The sequence below is a fragment of the Sebastes umbrosus genome, chromosome 11 (genome assembly GCF_015220745.1).
Source record: "Sebastes umbrosus isolate fSebUmb1 chromosome 11, fSebUmb1.pri, whole genome shotgun sequence".
Classification (NCBI taxonomy): domain Eukaryota; kingdom Metazoa; phylum Chordata; class Actinopteri; order Perciformes; family Sebastidae; genus Sebastes; species Sebastes umbrosus.
In genome coordinates this window covers 31082251-31100900 of record NC_051279.1, presented here as the reverse complement: position 1 = coordinate 31100900, position 18650 = coordinate 31082251, and the positions used below count along the sequence as shown (strand labels likewise).

General features: G+C 43.7%; 1 protein-coding gene across 1 annotated transcript in view; it reads left to right on the top strand.

The window, feature by feature from the left end:
• The window catches only part of LOC119497518 (nuclear factor of activated T-cells, cytoplasmic 1-like), a 66151-nt gene that overhangs the window by 8647 nt on the left and 38854 nt on the right, over positions 1-18650 (top strand). The window contains exons 4-6 of the mRNA XM_037785686.1: positions 9224-9426; positions 14049-14221; positions 15192-15332. Of these exons, the coding sequence (XP_037641614.1) occupies positions 9224-9426; positions 14049-14221; positions 15192-15332 (517 nt within the window). The remainder of the gene's footprint in view (positions 1-9223; positions 9427-14048; positions 14222-15191; positions 15333-18650) is intronic.

The window sequence follows — 18650 nt, the reverse complement described above, 5'->3', positions numbered from 1 at the left end:
GTATGTGTCATTGCAAACCTGTCATGCCACTTTAAGCAGATCTGAAAAGCCCTCTCTGTTACTTTTGATGGCAGCGGTGCAGCGTATACACACACCACTGTATATATGTTTCTGTACGCTGTGTTATTAATGCTCCCTGAAGCCGGGAGTCAATCTGCTGCTGCAAAAGGTCGCCCTGACCAGCAGCAGTGCATGCTGACTCAATTAGTATAGAGCAGGACCATCGCCTCTCACTATTGTGCTTGGCGAACACTTAAAGAGCACACGTCAGCCTCACCACGGCAGCACAGAGCTCCTTTTCTCTGCTCCACTGTCATCACACTGCGCTGACATCTTGGTTTGCTTAAGGTGGGGATCTAACATGGTGTGTGTGTGTGTGCGTGCGTGTCCTTCAGGTTGAGCGTCAGTTTGCCTTTAATGTCGTCAATTAAAAATGAAACTGCGTGGACTTTCCTTGGTGATGCTTTTGTGACAGACTGGATCTAAAGATTTCAGGTAGCAGATGTTCTATTTTATCATGCGGCCCAAAGCAAAACACTACAGAAAACATTATTTTGGACCAGTACAGTTTCAGGTTGGTGGTCCATCCTTGTCACACGGACGTTGTTAGCGCCGCAGCTGTTTTGTAAATACATGTTGTCAGCACATCCTGGCCTGCTCGGTGTCAAACGCGCTTGGCAGCTGCAGGCCAACGTGGTGTTCATAAAGAGGCCTGTCAACCTTCAGGTTTTCTATGTAAATACAGGTAATTATTCCCCTTCATTACAAACCTTTATGAGGGCGAATCAACATTTTACCCTCGCACCTCCCCGTGAGGCTGACCAGACACGGCCCGCCGTGCACAGCTGTGGCAGGTGAGGCTGGTTTTGATTTTGCTCACACCACTTTCTGACTCACTCCGGGGGCCGGGGTAAAAAAGTCATGAGTAAGCATCCTGTGTGTCTTTGCTTCTATCCGGATTTAGATCGATGGCTCGGGTTGTTTATTTCACACTACACAGACGCCAATTCATCGCCAGTTTTTTTTCGAGGAAGTCTCACTGTGTATGTCGAGCACTTATTAGGTAGTAGTCATGGAGGAAATATGATGACAGCTGCTTTACCGTCACACCTCCCCCTTACTCGCATAGCTCACACTTTACTCTTACTTTTTTTAGCGAGGAGTGATTTATGCGTCTGATATTGCATGTGCAGTCAATTGGAATATCTCGAGGGTTTCATAACTGTGGAAACCACTAGAAGCGTGGCAGTTGGTAGAATCATCACGCAATCATGTGTACATGCTAGAGGGTAAACTGAAGAAGAAGAGCGTGTGCTGTATCTTCGGGGAGGTTTTTGCACAGTTTGGAGTACAAATCCTGAATCTGACTGCCTCACTCTCTTGTCGCTGTCTTAGTCTTTGTTGTAGTGTCGGGTGAAATTGTGTTGTCTTGGAGGATAGAGCACGATTGTAGTCCCCCGGTGCCCTGTGGTAATGAGTGGCAGGCGCTGGATGGGTGAGGTGCAGTCAAGGAGAATGAGTCAATAATGACACAGGGACACGGGTGTAGGAAGCAGCTAAGGAAGTGTCTGTGTGTGTGTTTGAGCTTAGCGAGTAGAGAGAAAGAGAGAGAGAGAGGGAAGGGGCAGAGGGAGTCAGCAGGCAGCTGGGGCCTGGCTCGGCTGCCCCTGGAGATCCTCTGCATCCTGCTGATTAGGGCCTGGGTGGCACCGAGGTTGGCTGAGCACAGCGGCGGTGGGGGTGGATAGTCAGGATCCCGGCACCCATCGGACGCCACCTCCCCTTTCCATGCACCGGTGCCTCCCTCCCTGGGGGGCCTGAGGATGTCACTCCTCGTGAACCGTTCATCCTTCAACCATCTCCCAAAACCCACACAGGCAGGTTGAAGCCCAGCCGTCCACAGACAGATCTATTGTTGTTTTTTTTCGCTCATGGGTGATCAGACACGTGCGCTACAAGTGATGGTGACATGTGTGTTGGAAAGCAGCGACGGATGAAAAAACAGCAAGATGAAAAACATGAAGGGACACACTTGTTTCAGCTTACGGTGTTCCCCGGAGAGGCTGACAGGATAATCAAACCAAGACTGCTCACTTGCTGTTGTTGTCTTGTTATTCAATAACAAGCAAGAGGTGTTTTCTTGACAAACGCACAGGAAAGTTTAGCATCAGTAAGGTCTGACATCATCCTAACCTGCTGCGCATCAACCACACCACATACCCACTGTGGGATGGGATGGGTGGGTGGGAAGAATGGAGTGTCTGTACTCCAGCGGCACGCCGGTGAAAACCTCTAGATCACGGGTTACCTCGACTCATTACCCCTCTTGCTGCGTGCGCCGGCTCTCTGCGCTTCCTGTTCCGAATCTCAAGTCATTTATTCTGGACTCGCACTCCGTGCTTCCCCTCCTCCGCATCCACAGCCTTTTAACCTCCTCTCTCCCGATTGATCCACTCCGTGACCCCCGCGGCTGCTTTTCCACTTTATTTACTTCAGCAGACCACAGCGCCATTAAGGGGATGTCGGGTGCTCTATCGGCTCCTCTCACACCGCTCCAGACTCTCACCGCAGCTATGCCAAACGTCTACGGGGTGATTTGTCGAAGCCGTGCTTAGGAAAAAAAAACAACAACAACCTGGTCTACCCTCTCTGAGAATATCACCACGACATTGATTGATGGGTTTTTCCAGAGTGGGGAAAAAGGTGGAAATTTGCAGAATAATTTTCATTGAGAATATAGTGACCGAGGACGTGACCCGGCTCTGATCTCAAATGTGGGTTCAGTTGAAGATGTTGCAAAGGCTTTTTCTGGTTCACCCTCAGTCAGGAAGCACACAGACGTCCGCCAGACCTTTAGTAACAGCAGACAGCAACACCTGTGGAGTATTAAATCCTATCGCGCATGCAGCGCTCAGCACAGTTGTGCATATGGCTAGTTCGTATAGGATAATGACTGGCCTATAGGGCTTTCCCCCTCACGCATACACACACACACACACACACACACACACACACACACACACACACACACACACACTCAGTCTCTCATTAAGTCTAAAGCAGCAACAGACATGGTGTAATTTCAGCAGGATGTGGCCATCATCCCTATTAACGTGTGCGTGACTTAATACCCATCTCCCTTCCTCTGCAACCGTATGTAATGCACATCAAATTTGCAGTATGTTTCCGCCACGACAACATGAAAGCGCTCGGCGAACATGTGCTCGGTTCCTTCGCATGTGCGGTTTCACCTTGGGATCCGGTGCTCGCTGGCTGCGTAATGTCTCAAAGAAAAAAAAAAAAACCTGGTGTACAGCATCCTATACTGTAGCTGCTAATTGCTCATTAAATCCGCTGCCGCCTCTTGTTTGATATTCAAAAGGCTCGGCGTACCCCGTAGTGCTGTTAGAGCTTAGTCAGGGCTGTTACTCGTTGCCCAAAGGGGTATTTATGCCACTCTTAAATTGTGGTCCTCCATCTGCGGGGCTTCCCTTACGCTGGTATTGGGCTACCACTAATTACCAGTTAATAGCAAAGTGGAAAAAATGGAGCGAAATGTGCATGGTGTTCTGCTGGTTTTGAGGTGATAACCAGACAGCCCACAGATTTATGAGGTAAGCTACTGGTGGGTAGTCGTGATATGGGGGGCCACAGCAGTCATCCGTGCATCATCTTACTTAAATTCTCTGTAGGTTTGGATGCTGTTTGTCATGGCAGGCTGCGTTGGTAACGTAGCCGTTCTTTTTTATATGGAATTTGGACCCTCACTGGTCTAGACATGGGCTAGAGCTTGAAGCTATGCCCTCAATGACATAACACCAAAGTGCTCAGCTCAACAAAAACTTTGAGGGATATAGCTGTTTGGTTGCTTATAAAAAAAAAAAAGCTTTCGGAGCTATGGATATGCAGCGCTTTTAAAGGATTGCATATGTTGCCTTATGCATTCAATATGAGGCACTGGAGACATTAGCGGGGCAGGAGGGCGATAGAGTAAAGTCTGGAAGGAGAGACAACTTGGACGAGTGTACGTTTAATTGGATACAGCAAAGGCTGGCTGTGGGACTGTCAGCACTTGACGGAGAGAGGGGGAGCGTGATAATGGGAAAAAGCCTGAATCTGCTGTTGTATTTCTCCTCCCCCCTCCTCTGCTGCTTCCAGTCGTCTTCTGCTTCTCTTCTCCCCAATCCTCTGCGCCACGTGGACCTCTACGAGTCATGACATTTCTCCAGGCAGTGATGAAATCACTGTGGAGGGATAGAAGGCAGCCCGCTGCAGGCCTGTAGAGTGTATTCACACTCAATTTCTAGTCGGTCCAGACACGTCTAATTTACCAGCAAGTCATTATTAAACGTTGCATGTTCAAATTTTTTATTTGAACTATTGAGGCCAGGTGCAGGCAGCATTGAGAGTGTCACTATTACTAAAGAAATTGAGGGATAAAATGTGCTATGAAAAAAAAAATTATAATCGCATGATTGTCCATAGTTAAACGCGATTAATCACACATTTTGTATACTTAAAATATACCTTAAAAGGAGATTTGTCAAGTATTTAATACTCTTATCTACATGGGAGTGGGCAAATATGCTGCTTTATGCAAATGTATGTATATATTTATTATTGGAAATCAATTAACAACACAAAACAATGACAGATATTGTCCAGAAACCCTCACAGGTACTGCATTTAGCATAAAACAATATGCTCCAATCATAACATGGCAAACTGCAGCCCAACAGGCAACAACAGCTATCAGGGTGTCAGTGTGCTGACTTGACTATGACTTGCCCCAAACTGCATGTGATTATCATAAAGTGGGCATGTCTGTAAAGGGGAGACTGGTGGGTACCCATAGAACCCATTTTTATTCACATATCTAAAGGTCAGAGGTCAAGGGACCCCTTTGAAAATGGCCATCCCAGTTTATCCTCGCCAAATTTTAGCACAAGTTTGGAGCGTTATTTATCCTCCTTTGCAACAAGCTAGTATGACATGGTTGGACAATGGATTCCGGAGGTTTTCTAGTTTCATATGATATCAGCATCTTCACTCTAGCTTTAAAAGCGAGCCCGCTGTAACCTCCCAAAACCCAAGTTGTGTTAATGCGTTAAAGAAATAATGGTGTTACAACAAATATGTGTTAACGTGTTATTATCGCGTTAACTTTGACAGCCCTAATATTAATCAGTTAAGAAATACACCCACTGTCATTATTTTATCACAACTGATTTCCAGTGAGTGAAGCAGAGAAAATTAAGGGGGAATAAAAGGAAGAAAAAAAGGACTTGTATCCCGAGGGCTGAAACTTTCGATACAGATGATGGATCTGTAATGGGCCGAGGGCACTGGGAGATGAATGGTGGAAAGTGCATGAGATGCACCCTCCTCTCACTTTTTAGCTCGACACCCCTCCACATCATGGCAACTGACCCAGACAATAACAGCTGCACACAATTACACAATTAATGCATCAGCTGCCATATCCACAATGTTTTACTTGAGCCTCAACTATCGGGAACGGCTCGTGCAGCGGCGGCCTGCGGTGGGGAGGTGTAAATGGATCTAGCTGACACAGTGGCAGAAGTTGGCACCCTGAAACAGCTGCAAATCAAGCCTCGATTCAAACTCGGTTTAGATTATCTCAAAATAAATACACGGTGCGTGTGCCAGCACGTGTGCAGTTGCGGCTAGAAAAGCTCATCTGGTCAAAATTAGCCGCGCTCCGGGCCAACCTCACGGGCTGCGTTAGACACAAATACAAAGCTGAGGTCACAGGTGTGTGTGTGTGTGTGTAAGTGTGAGGCCTCTGTCGTCGGCCCACGCTTCAAGTTTACGACACTATCTCGACTTTTTTTCCCCTTTGAGAATAAAATGAAGAAGTAAGTTTTGCACTCTGCTTGTGGTGTGAGGGAGCATCACAGGAGTTTAGCAGAAGCAAAAGGGGTGGGGGTCTTAGGGAGAGGGTCAGAGGAGCACATATGGTAAAGGGATCGAGGGAGGTCGCCCAGGGGGGACTAGACCGCCTTCCTTTGCTGCTGGGAAGACCAGCGTCACCAAGAGGGCTACCTGACCTCATTAATCACTTCCTCTCCTCCATGAGGTCACTACGGACGCCACCGTCATCGTGCGCTACCGCAGGATGAGTGAAGGGATAAAGACCCCCCCACCCCGCCGCCGCCATCCCTCCTGCGTCTCTTGTGGGCCTCCTTAGAGCCACGTGGCGGCTGAGGTAATGGTTGGAGGTCACCGAGACATCCAAAGAAGTCTGCCGAGGCAAAAGTGACAGACGACACGGCTTTGTAGCGCGGCTGCCTGCGTTTTATTAAATCGTAAGGGAACGTCATGCAATTTAACGCTCCGGCGTCGCAGATTTGTACCTCATGCTCCGCCACGGCGCTCTCACGAGTCAATACACAAGTAACTGGTAGCATGTGTGGCTATGGATAATTACCGCTGGTGACACCATAAGTAAAATATAACAAGCAGAGCGGGGTCTGCCGGTGAGATCACCGCATAGATGAAGTGGCCCCTTGGGATGCCAAGACTTCAAGAAGCTCCTGACCTCGGCCTAACTCACTGATGACTAGCATGTGTGACTAGCTCACAGGTCAAGACAGCTGCTGGAGACACTGTGCGGAGCTGAAGAGAAAAATAGGAACTTGGAGATGAACGACAGCCTTAGCTTTCCTTGATATCTGAATCAAAGCAAACTGATGCTGAGAATATTGAGCCATATGGAGATATGCTCTACTCCAGTGAGTAGTCATATCCTATTTTTATTCACCATAATTAATACTGAATATTGTTCTACTGGGAAGAAAAAGAAAACAGAACCTCTGCTTTATCCCAAATCCAAAAGATCTGTCATCAAGTACAGACCAAAGGCATTTTAATCTTCATGTTTATTATCAGGCCAGACGTTTAATATAGTATCCAGACAAATTTGTTCTCAGACCAAAGGCATTAGGTGTCCATGACACCGCAGCACTAATTTCCACAGACTACTGATGACGTAGCTCCTCGGTCCTCCACCGGCAGCCTACCTCTTCCTCACACACCCCCGTCTGTCTCTGACCGCTCCTCACAAAGGTGATTATAAACCCATTAATCAGATTATGTCATGGGTTACATGTGGTCTGCATTTTGTTATATGACTCAGTGTCTTAGATAAACAACAGGGGTCTTTTATTCCATCCGACGGTACCACTGTTTTCACTCGGATGGAGCACGGAGAAAATTGGTCCGAAGCGATGCGCTGGTGTGCGCCGGGGTAATTGACCAATTTGTGGGATTTTTCAGATGGCCATGGCTTGGTGAGCCCCGGTCTACAGTAAGTGATCCCTCGCAGTAAATGTCACATGCGGTCAAGTAGCCACCTGGGTGGATCCGCAGAGGTCCACCCGACGAAGAGTTCTCGATTTTCTCTCCAGATGGATTCTGCAGTTTTGATTCTGAGAGATTTCCAAGTCCACACCAATATCCGCCCATATTACCATATGACCACACTTGACGTGACTTTGCGCTGCACAGAGCGAGCGTATCCTGGGAGGTCTGCAATGTTAAGACTCAGTTCCACCAGAAATCCACATTTAGTTGGCGAATTATTCTGGTCAGAAATCACTCACAAAGTATCAGTTGTCCTTCACCACACTTTGGAATTCACAACCCTGCCTCGCATTTTGGAGCCATTACACACTCGGTTAAATCATCAAATAACGTTACTTTAGACACTGTCAGAAAGTGATCCAGGGATGCTGAATGCAAATTGGCAGTTACACTTTATATTTGAAGTGGCGTTGACCCCAAAAGTCAACAGTGCTTTTCAAACTATGCGTGGCTATGTGGAGCTTTTTCTTCTCTTTTTTTTAAAAAGATTTGATCTTTTTATTACTCGAGCAGTAGCAGCTAATGGAGGCCTTCAAGAGGAAGTGGTAGTTGTTTGAAGTGGTGGTTCTGATACAGGAGTCTCTTTCATCACAGTGGGACACAGTCTCTGAGCTTTAATGGAAATCATAATGCATGTTCATAACAGCCCAAAGGTAAAAGGGGCTGGATCCCGTCTGCATGCCAAGCTTCACGAAGTGATTTGGTGTTATTATATTTAGGTGTAAAAGTTTGCTGAATTTGCAACTACTCTACCTATATAGACACATTTATTCCACTCTACATGTATGTTGATATGTGTGTCAGAGAAAGACAGAGTTTGGTCATTTTGGTCACACACATGCATGCCATGATTTTGATTCCATTTTATTTACACTCATTATTCTAATGTACCATGACATACTGTAGATGCAACTCACATTTATCCTCATACAACGGTTCGTATGATATCATACGAAAAGTTATTCCTCATTTTTTTGTGCGTTTACCTACGAATGTCCAGCAACACGTGAAGCACGTGTCAATTTCCACTCCAGTCTTTTCACAATAAACTTCTGTCTTCACAGGAAACAACTGGGTTAGGTTTAGGCAACAAAACGACTTAGTTAAGTTTAGGAAAAGATCGTGATTTGGGTTAAATTAACACCATAAGTGGCGTATGGAAGAACGGAAACACAGAAGTTACGTGACAAATAAATCAACATTGATTTCTGGTTTCATACGGGGTAAGAGCATTGGTTTCCCTAGGCGGAAGTCCAGTATTTTTTAAGCCAACCATCCACCCCGACCTCCTCAATATGCAGCGTTTGTCGCTCTTTATACTTCCTGGTTCACAGTTACGTGGATCCCGTACGAATTGATTTCATGGGCTATATACGAATTACAGTACATCGCTTTTTGTAGCTATAGCTCCCAACGGTGCATGAGATCAGCCTGCTCTCTGTAGGCACTTTTGTAAGTAGCAGCTCTGAGATCTTAATGAACAGTGAAGTGCTGGGAAGCCGGCCTCTCCATTAGCTTCTGTGTCTCTGTATCGAGGAGATCCCTATTACAGACAGACTCCGAGACATCCAAAAACTTTTTTCACCCTCCCCTGAAGGAATGTAGACTTAGCTCAGAAAAAAGAACAACAAAGACCACTGAAAAAGGGTCTCATACCAAACCAAAAAACAAACAAAGAGCCCCTTTACCATGTTAGAGCTATCATTAAAGGCCCCTTAACTATCAGTAGCCGATGTGCATTCAATCTCTATTTCCTAAATGAGGGGTTGCCTGAGATGGGGGGGCCTTAAAACCCGATGTTGCCTCTCTCACCTGGGTCCCTTTGTTCTCCCGCCAGCTTTATGGCTACATGGAAAGCGAGCCGCTCACCCTGCAGCTGTTCATAGGGACCGCAGACGACCGCCTCCTGCGACCACATGCCTTCTACCAGGTCCACCGCATCACTGGCAAAACCGTCTCCACCGCCAGCCATGAAGTCATGCAATCCAACACCAAAGTTCTGGAGATCCCTCTGCTGCCTGAGAACAACATGAGAGCCATGTGAGTGCTCTTAGACCTTCAAAAGTCGCCTATCAATCTTTTTTTCCTCTCCACATTCTTCACTGGTAACCCTCTACTTTAAAATATACCCGCAAAAACACACACTCTTCTTTCTCTCAGCACCTTCCTCTTTGCTTTAGCTCTACAAACAGAATGCATGATGATAGGTGCTTTACAGCACACACTTCTGAGTAGGCCTTCAAAACTGAGATCTGTGCTTTCACCCCAAGAGATGCATGGTTTCTAAGGAAGTGAAATAAGTACTCATTGTCCACACCATATGGTCCACACACTGAGTTCACGGGTCACTTAGGACTCTAAAGTCTACAGGCTTGCAGTTGTAAAATAAATGTCCGACCAGGAGCCATTGCACCAGTGCTGGAAGAAGTACTCAGATATTTTACTTACGTAAAAGTAGCAGTACTACAGTGTAGAAATACTCTGTTACAAGTAAAAATCCTGCATTCTAAATCTTACTTCAGTAAAAGTACAAAAAGTATTAGCATTAGAATAGAACAAAAAGTAAGAGTACTCATTTTGCAGAATGGCCCTTTTCAGAATCATGTGTATTATATTACTGGATGTTGCAGCTGGTAAAAGTTGGGCTAATTTACATTACTTTATATACTGCTGGGTAGCTCAATAATGTATTAGTTGATATATATTTTGTAATATAAATCTGAATCTGTCAAGTAACTATTAACTAAAGCTGTAATATAAATTTAATGAAGTTAAAGTTCAGTTATAAATTAGCATAAAATGGAAATACTCATGTACTACAAAGTGTACTTAAGTAAATGTACTTAGTTACATTCCACCACTGCATTACACATAAATTATGATCCTAGTAATGGGGCGTGCCATTTAGCAATAGCAAAACAATGTCAATTTATGACCGTTAAGATCTATAAAGGAATAGAAAGTGCACAAATTACTCTTTAAGTCTTTAATGCACACATATGCTTAGTAAACTTAAATAAATATGGCCCTTTTCAGAGCAGACATTTAGATTTGTCATAGTAGGAAAACCACAGGTGTTGCTAATAACAGTACCGATGGTGCGTTCAGGGTCCCAGTCAGCCATGACATGATATCATTGTGTTTTTCCTACTGTGACATGTCAAAACTGTCTTCTGTGAAAAAGCTCTTTTTCTAAATGAACAACTGATAGACAACAGTGGCAGTCTGTCACACCATGACCAGCAAGAGACTTGTAGGAAAAGACTATGTGAGTGGAAGTATGAGAAGTTTGAAAACGTTTAGCTTTTAGCTGAATTTAGCTAAATGTTAACTTACTGTAAGCCGTGCAACAGGAAGTAGCTCTTGTGTTTCACTTACATCCACTTAAGCTCACAAACAGTAACATTGTTAACAAACTCTGAAACACTTAAAGGTTGTGCTAACACACAATTTGCCATTACCTGCTTTTCTACTGTAAATGTTATGTAAATGTAAATGTCTGCTCATTTTGAGTTCTGGTGGTCTGTGAGCTCAAACAGAAATTAGCTGACATATTTGACTTTGTGAAAGTGTGGTTAGAATTGCACAAAGTACTCTCCTGAATAGTCCATCTTTAAAAACATTAGCATCAGTTTGCTAGGCTGAGGTAAATGAGCCTTAGCCTCATCCTTCCTCTGGACTCGCAGTAGTCCAGGGGACTGTGCTCTGCGGTGTGTCCAGGCAGTAGCTCCTGTCCTGGGGCTCCATCCAGACTAGGCTGCAGTGGATTTAGTTGGACTGGGGCCCAGGACTCTGGGTTATGGATAAAAACCGCTATATCCGAACATAGGTTACATAAGACCGTTACCTCTCACCGCATCTCAAGTTTATCCTTCTCCTTGTTTTAAAGTTGAAAGTACTTAAATTGTGCCTAAAAAGAATCAGTTATGATTTAATACATCTCTATTTTACTCTCGTGTTTGTTTAAGTGCATAAATGCAAAGATATTTATAGGACATACGAGTTTCCTGACTGGACACTGGCCTTCTTTGGTCGAGCATGAATGATTTTAACATTCATGCTGCCTTACAATATCATTTCCAACAATACCACAATATCCCTTATATTGTATCATATTTAGGGTCGCCCCTCACCCATTTGACTTAATGTGTCCCTCAGGATGCAAACGATATTGAAAAAATATTACAAGAGGAAGTTTCTGTTCCCCTCTGTCGTCAGCACACACGCCAAAGGAAGAGGAGTGAAAGCTCTCTCTTTCTCCCCCGACCATCTGAAAGGTCAAAGAAAAGCCTTTAACTGTCTCTTTCCACTGAACTGTTTAACAGTCGTCTTGATAACGCAGCATCCATCGCTCTGCTCTCGTGCCAGCAATCATTTGCTCGCTGTGTGGGATGCAGACAGTCGAGAACTGCAGTCAAACTTTCAGACAGTTTCAATCTGTCTTTCTTTTCTTATTCTAGGAAAATCCATCTCATACACATACGGTAGCTTAATTTAAAGTCATATATATCCTTCTGTAAATTCATAAGAAAAACTAGAAGACTAGTCTAAACATTCCTTTGCTGGAGATTCATCCTGTGTTTGTTTTAAAACTACATGCACCACAAAACACTTACATCATGCGAGGCTGATAAGGAGTGGGTAGTCAGCGTTGCATATTATTTATTCAAACTGTCCAAACCAAAGTCAAGGGGAGAAATCGTTTGGTATAAAACCTGACATTTACCCTGTTCCAGGAATAGAGCCAAAAAAGCTACCATGTAAAATAATAGAAATGCCAAACCAAATCCCATTCGTATTCCCTCACTTTTTTTACCAGCCACACTAGTTTTATTTAAATTCATGAAAGGCCACGTCTGAAAATGCATGCCTTTTTCCACTAAGAAAAGGGAAAGAAAATGTACCCCTATACCTTCCAAATTGTGAAATAAAATAAAGACAGACAGCTTAGAAACGAGTCGAACGCTACACGTGGCAATGATTAACAGAGGTTTTAAACATATGAAGTGTAAGGCTTCAATGGTGTGAAGGGACTGGAGAGGCTTGGTGCGCTCACATAGCCATAAAGTGACTTTAGTGTATACAGACTGCAGGCTGATGGGACCTTGTTTGATGGTGGTAAGCCACGGTGTGCTCAGTCAGTCCAGAGGATTCCTCCGGAGAGCTGCTAATTCTTAAACCACCGTGACCCTTTAAAACTGTGATGTGAAGTCATTAATGTCCAATTCTGTCTTTGATGACATGCTGGATTAATAATGACACGGTCACACTCCGGTGGACTTCCAGTGAGTGATCTGTAACACCAGCGGGGACTTCATGTGCAGCTACTCGGCTCGCTGTCTCAGTTTAAACAGCCAGAGTCATCAAATTTGCTCCCGTCAGCCTTTATCCATACAGTACTGTACCGTCTGTAGAAAACAGTGTGTAGGAAGCATCCTGTGTGATTACACGTTGGGCTTCATGCAGCAACATTCTCTTAAATTGCTCTTATATTTTCAACTTTCTGTTAAGCGAAAAAATCCGACAAGTCAACTCCAGATGCACCAAATGTTCTTAACCATCCAAATCTGCTCTTACCCAGGTGTGCTGAATGATGAATCTCACTTGATTGTATATTGGTGGCTGATTGTTTATTATTAGCATAGGTAACGCCCTCTAAACACTAAGGGAAGGCATTAGCATAAGTAACACCCCCTAAACACTGTATAAGGGCAGGTACTAGCATAGGTAATGCCCCCTAAACACAATATAATTAAAGGTATTATCATAGGTAACGCCTCCTAAAGACCATATAAAAGCAGGTATTGGCATAGTTAACGCCCCCTATATACTAAGGGCAGGTATTAGCATAGGTAAAACCCCCTAAATACTAAGGGGCAGGTATTAACGCCCCTAAACACATTATATAAGAGCACGTATTATCATAGGTAATGCCTCCTAAACACTATATAAGGGCAGGTATTAGCATATGTAATGTCCCCTAAACACTATATATTTGCCGGTATTAGCATAGGTAATGCCCCCTAAACACATTATATAAGAGCACGTATTATCATAGGTAACGCCCCCTAACACAATATAAGAGTATATAATATCATAGGTAACGCCCCCTAAACACTAAGGGAAGGTATTAGCATAGGTAACACCCCCTAAACACTAAGGGAAGGTATTAGCATAGGTAACGCCCCCTAAACACTAAGGGAAGGTATTAGCATAGGTAACACCCCCTAAACACTAAGGGAAGGTATTAGCATAGGTAACGCCCCCTAAACACAATATAAGGGGAGGTATTAGCATAGGTAACACTCCCTAAATACTAAGGTAAGGTATTAGTATAGGTTACGCCCCCTAAATACTAAGGGCAGGTATTAGCATAGGTAGCACCCCCTAAATACTAAGGGAAGGTATTAGCATAGGTAACGTCCCCTAACATTATAGGACAGGTGTTGTGCCGTGTGCAAATACCTGCACATGCCCAAGAATTGGAGAGAAAAACATGCTGTAAGAAAAAGAAGAACTTAGATGTAATAATATAGCTGTAATTACTCTAAAACATATAATAATCTTAATTGCCTTGAACCAAAAAAACAAAACTTATCTTTAATACATAATGTCATGTTTGAAATGTGGTGTTAAATTTTTCCTTCACCCTCTTGTCCCAGAATTGATTGTGCAGGGATCCTGAAGCTGCGCAATTCGGACATCGAGCTTCGCAAAGGAGAAACCGACATCGGACGTAAAAACACACGTGTGAGACTGGTGTTTCGGGTCCACATCAACCAGCCCAACGGCAGGACGTTGTCCCTGCAGGCTTCTTCGAACGCCATTGAATGCTGTAAGTCTCACAGAAATAAACTGGCTTTTCTCCTGGCTCTCCACTTTAGCAAAAGGTGGCATCTATTGTTGTAATCCAATAAACTGAGCTACTATTTTATTACCTGCTGGAGCGAATTCAGCGCCTCTGCAGCCAATAAGCTTTTATATGATCAAAGCAATTTGCCAAGGCAATAGATGCATTGTGCGTGATGCCAGACACACGTGTTATCTATCTCAGCTCCCATTTTATGACTGAATGCACAAGTTATTGTGGTAAGACTACCCCATTAGCACAGGTTCCACAAAGGTCATTTGCCAGCCCCAGTTTTGGCACGGTTGAATGAGCGCTTTGAAAGAAACCTCTGTTTCCTTGTCATTCGTTTGTGTTTTCAGGTGTGATGTTATTTGCACCCAAGGAAGCCAATTAAAGTTAGATGCTGGCTTTATAGTTTATAGCCTAAAGTGGATGTTAATCTGAGTTGGTTGGTTCATCATTACGGAGAAGGTTTATACAGTGCATTTTAGATTTCTTTTGTGCTTTAGTGATTCTAAAATGATGCAATGGGATAATGGATTAAATGCACAGTAATATGATAATAAATATATGTGACTCTGGCTGTGAATCTGATCACTAAATCCCAGAGGCTAAAGGAGACTAGCTAGCCACAGTTACAGAAAGCAGAGACAGGTGGTTGGCGATAGGCTTCTTGATGGAAAATAATGACTAAGAATCAGATCATGAAAATGTTCAGTTGTCTGCCTTTTTCATTGTCATTTAAAGAGCTGCTGTTGGCTGAAAACCTCTTAGCTAGGGGTCATGAAATCACCATAATAAAGTTGATAAGTCTGTTTCCTTAACCAAGAACTGCTGTTTTACTGGCTTTGCGCCGGGCTTGTGCTTCTTGGAGTGGATGGAGATCAGGCAGTGAGTTTATGTAGGCTCACACACTGTATTGAAATGTGTGTGTGTGTTCCCCCCCTTCCAACAGCCCAGCGCTCAGCTCAGGAGCTTCCCTTGGTGGAGAAGCAGAGTGTGGATAGTTACCCCGCCACCGGAGGCAAAATGATGCTCCTGAGTGGCCTCAACTTCCTCCCCGACTCCAAGGTGGTGTTCGTGGAGAAGGCCCAGGGTAAGAGCTGCCATCACCGGGCAATGTTTACTGCCTCTCAATTTCCCCCTCTTAATATCTCTTTCAAACGTCTCTCTCTCCCTCTCTGCCTCCGTCGCATTTCCTCGGCCTCTCCTCCCGTCAAAATAGAGCAGGCCCTGCCAGAGAGCCACATGTGGTGTGCATTAAGCCACTATATTTTTAACCAAAGCGTATTTACATTTGCTGAAGTTTCCATTGCCTGTTCGCTGGTGCTCGCCACAAGTTAAGGAATGAATCACAACCAGGGCATATGCAACGTCTCTTTCTCTCACTTTCCCTCTCTCTCCCTCGCTGTCTCTCCCTCCCTGACTCCCTTGCTTTTGACATTTAACGCTCTCCCTCTTACTTTCACTACGGCAGCTCCCTCTTCCTCCCATTCTACCGGATACTCACCGTGGCTGCATGTCGGTTAAGAGGCTATTTCTTTCTTTCATGTCCAGATTTTTTCGGCCGTTCGTTTCCTCCCTGTGTGGGAGGGAGCAATGGTAAAAACACTGCTGATGAAGTTTGCAAGCGAATGATCATTTCCTTTATTGCACCCACTAAATCAAAGCAAAGGTCAAACACAGTAATACCTCTGACGTCTGTTGAAACTCAATGACGATGAGTAACAAGTAAGGAAGGATGAGGGAGACATCTCTGATAGTATCCTGAATATCTAACTGAATAATCATCCATTTCATCATTTCTGCTGATGATTTTGTTTAGAAATTCCCTAGTTGCACTCAAAAATACTTAGCACCCTTTCATCTTTTACTTTTTTTAACACTTTCTAGACCAAGAGGTTTTTAATCAGAAATAAAAAATAAAGACAAAACATACACTCCTAATATTAGATGATCATTTTCTTTACATGCATTTATATTATTATTATGTGTCATGTCCAACTCGCATGGGCTTACAAGACACACAATTCATATACTGTAAGCCTGATCCAGATTGCTGCGATTACATTTTCAAAACTAGAAGTGCAAGACCGTGCCCTATCTCGCAATGTTGACGAAAGTGAAAAATGATTTGTGTATCCGCCCCAAGATTCAGATACACTACACACAAAATGTAATGGGTTCTTTCTTCCTCGGCCCGTGCAACACCCTTCCACCAAGTTTCATGAAAATCGGACCAGTAGTGTTTTCCGTAATCCAGTTTACAATCAGACAAACAAACCAAACCAAAAAACATAACCTCCTTGGTGTAGGTGACAATACTGCAAATTAAAGCTGGAGAAATCAGAGTAAATACTTCACATATATATTTCAGTATTGAATAGAATCCTTTAAATTGTTTACTTGTCAAGTGTCGTCCTATGTACCTGTATTTATATAACGAATGTAATACAGTTTAAGTTTAATAATTGGTTAGAAAACTACTGAATTCACTGCCTAAATCAGTAGAACATACTTTGTCACTGCTTCAACAAATGTCACGCAAAATTGAGTCGTGTTTAATTCACCCCAAATTCATAAAGCTGTTCTTCAGTGACTTCAAAAAAGAAGACAAGATAAAAAATAACACCTCCTCTACCTCGCCTCACCCTGTGAGAGAACTCTTAAGCACCTCAGGGGTTAAGGGATAGGTAGAGATGGGGTGAGGGGAGGTGGATGAACTTGGTAATGTGGGGTCTCCCTCCTCCTGGCTTTACTTAGTCATGAGGGGGATCCCCTGGAGAGGAAAGCCCATACATACACAACACCTCCGCCTCTCAACTCCCCGCTATTTGAGACTCCTGACCCTTTCTAGTTTGGGTTACCCCTTTTTCACCCCCTCTCTCTCTCTCTCTTCCTCACTGCCAACCTTGGGTTCTCTGTTTCCTCTTATTCTCTCATTTCACTCCCTCATCCTCCGCTCTTCTTACCTCTATCCTCGATACCCGTTAAAGACATTAGCCGGTGTGCAGCTCTGCGCTAGCGGGATCCCCACACTCGCGCCTGCCATCGACATTTCAGCGGTTTGTTTTCCGTCTCTGTGGTGTCGAGAAGGGGAGAGAGAGATCGAAAGAGAGGTTGTCTGTCTACTACTTAGTCTGCTTTTATGTAAACTTTAATGACCCACCACTTCCAGGGTCTCCTAAGTCAGAAAGCCCATTACAGACAGACCAACACACATGCACACACAGGAACACACACACACACATTACTCACTAATGGCAACTATCTATGAGCAAGTATGGAGTGTGGAAAAGTACTTATGTCCCAAATATACTGCAAAATATTGTCTTTTGGTATTTTAATCAGAGAATCCTGCTGTTTCATGAAGATTCTCAGACTTAAAATTTCTCCCGATTGTTGATTTAGAAGGACCAAACTGGAATGAGGAAAAAAAGAAACCAATAAAATTATAATTATATTACAGATTTATTCTATAACTTTGGTTTTATTTTCCTCTGGAAAAGTTCATGACTAAACGCACCCATGAAATACAGAGCATTGCACCGCAATAATTACTACTCGCAGACATGTGCTTATGCACACACAGTGGGACACACACGTGCGCACGCACAGCCGAGCGCTTTGTACAGCACAACACCAATCACTGCGTTTGCCACAGTGGTGACAGCCATTACTGTTGCTGCCATCGAAGGTCAGGACGGCTGCTCATTTTCCAAAATTGACTCCAATAAACACCTTCCAGAAAATTCCACAAATCCTAAGGAGCACCAGACGGTTTTCGAGTGTCCCAATTCCAACTTGTGTGAATGATTAAACCGTCCAAGTTTAGTCGGAGGCAGATCGCACACAGCACAAAAAGCCTATTAGCCCAAATGAGACAGCCATGAATCATAAATACATGTATTTCTTTAACTGTTTCCAATTGCTTTCACACACACACTTAAGGAAGTAGCTGCTTTTAGCACAAACATACCCAAATGCCTGTTTTGGAATCGCCTGCCTTGAAAACAACAAGAGCAGATGTCAATTCATTACTAGACTATTAAATAATGGATGACATCAACATTTTAGAGATTGTCCCATTAATAGTTTTCTGGTTAAGTGATGAGAACATAGACACCAAAAACATCCACTAGTCCTTGGCAAATCATTGACACTGGTGCTCCGTGTTAAAGCTTGTTTTAGGGACCCGGGCCTCTGGCATTATCTTAAAAGTGAAAAAATTCTTATAAAATGTTATAAACATCAAGTAACCTTAATTGGAGATTTCTGAAAAATCTACCAGGGTGATACATATTTTTTTAAAAGCTAGAAACATATTAATGAAAAGGCAAATAAATAACTTGGCTACATCTACAAGTGAGTTAAATTGTAAGTTAAATATTTAAAAAGTACTTTCTTGGTTAAA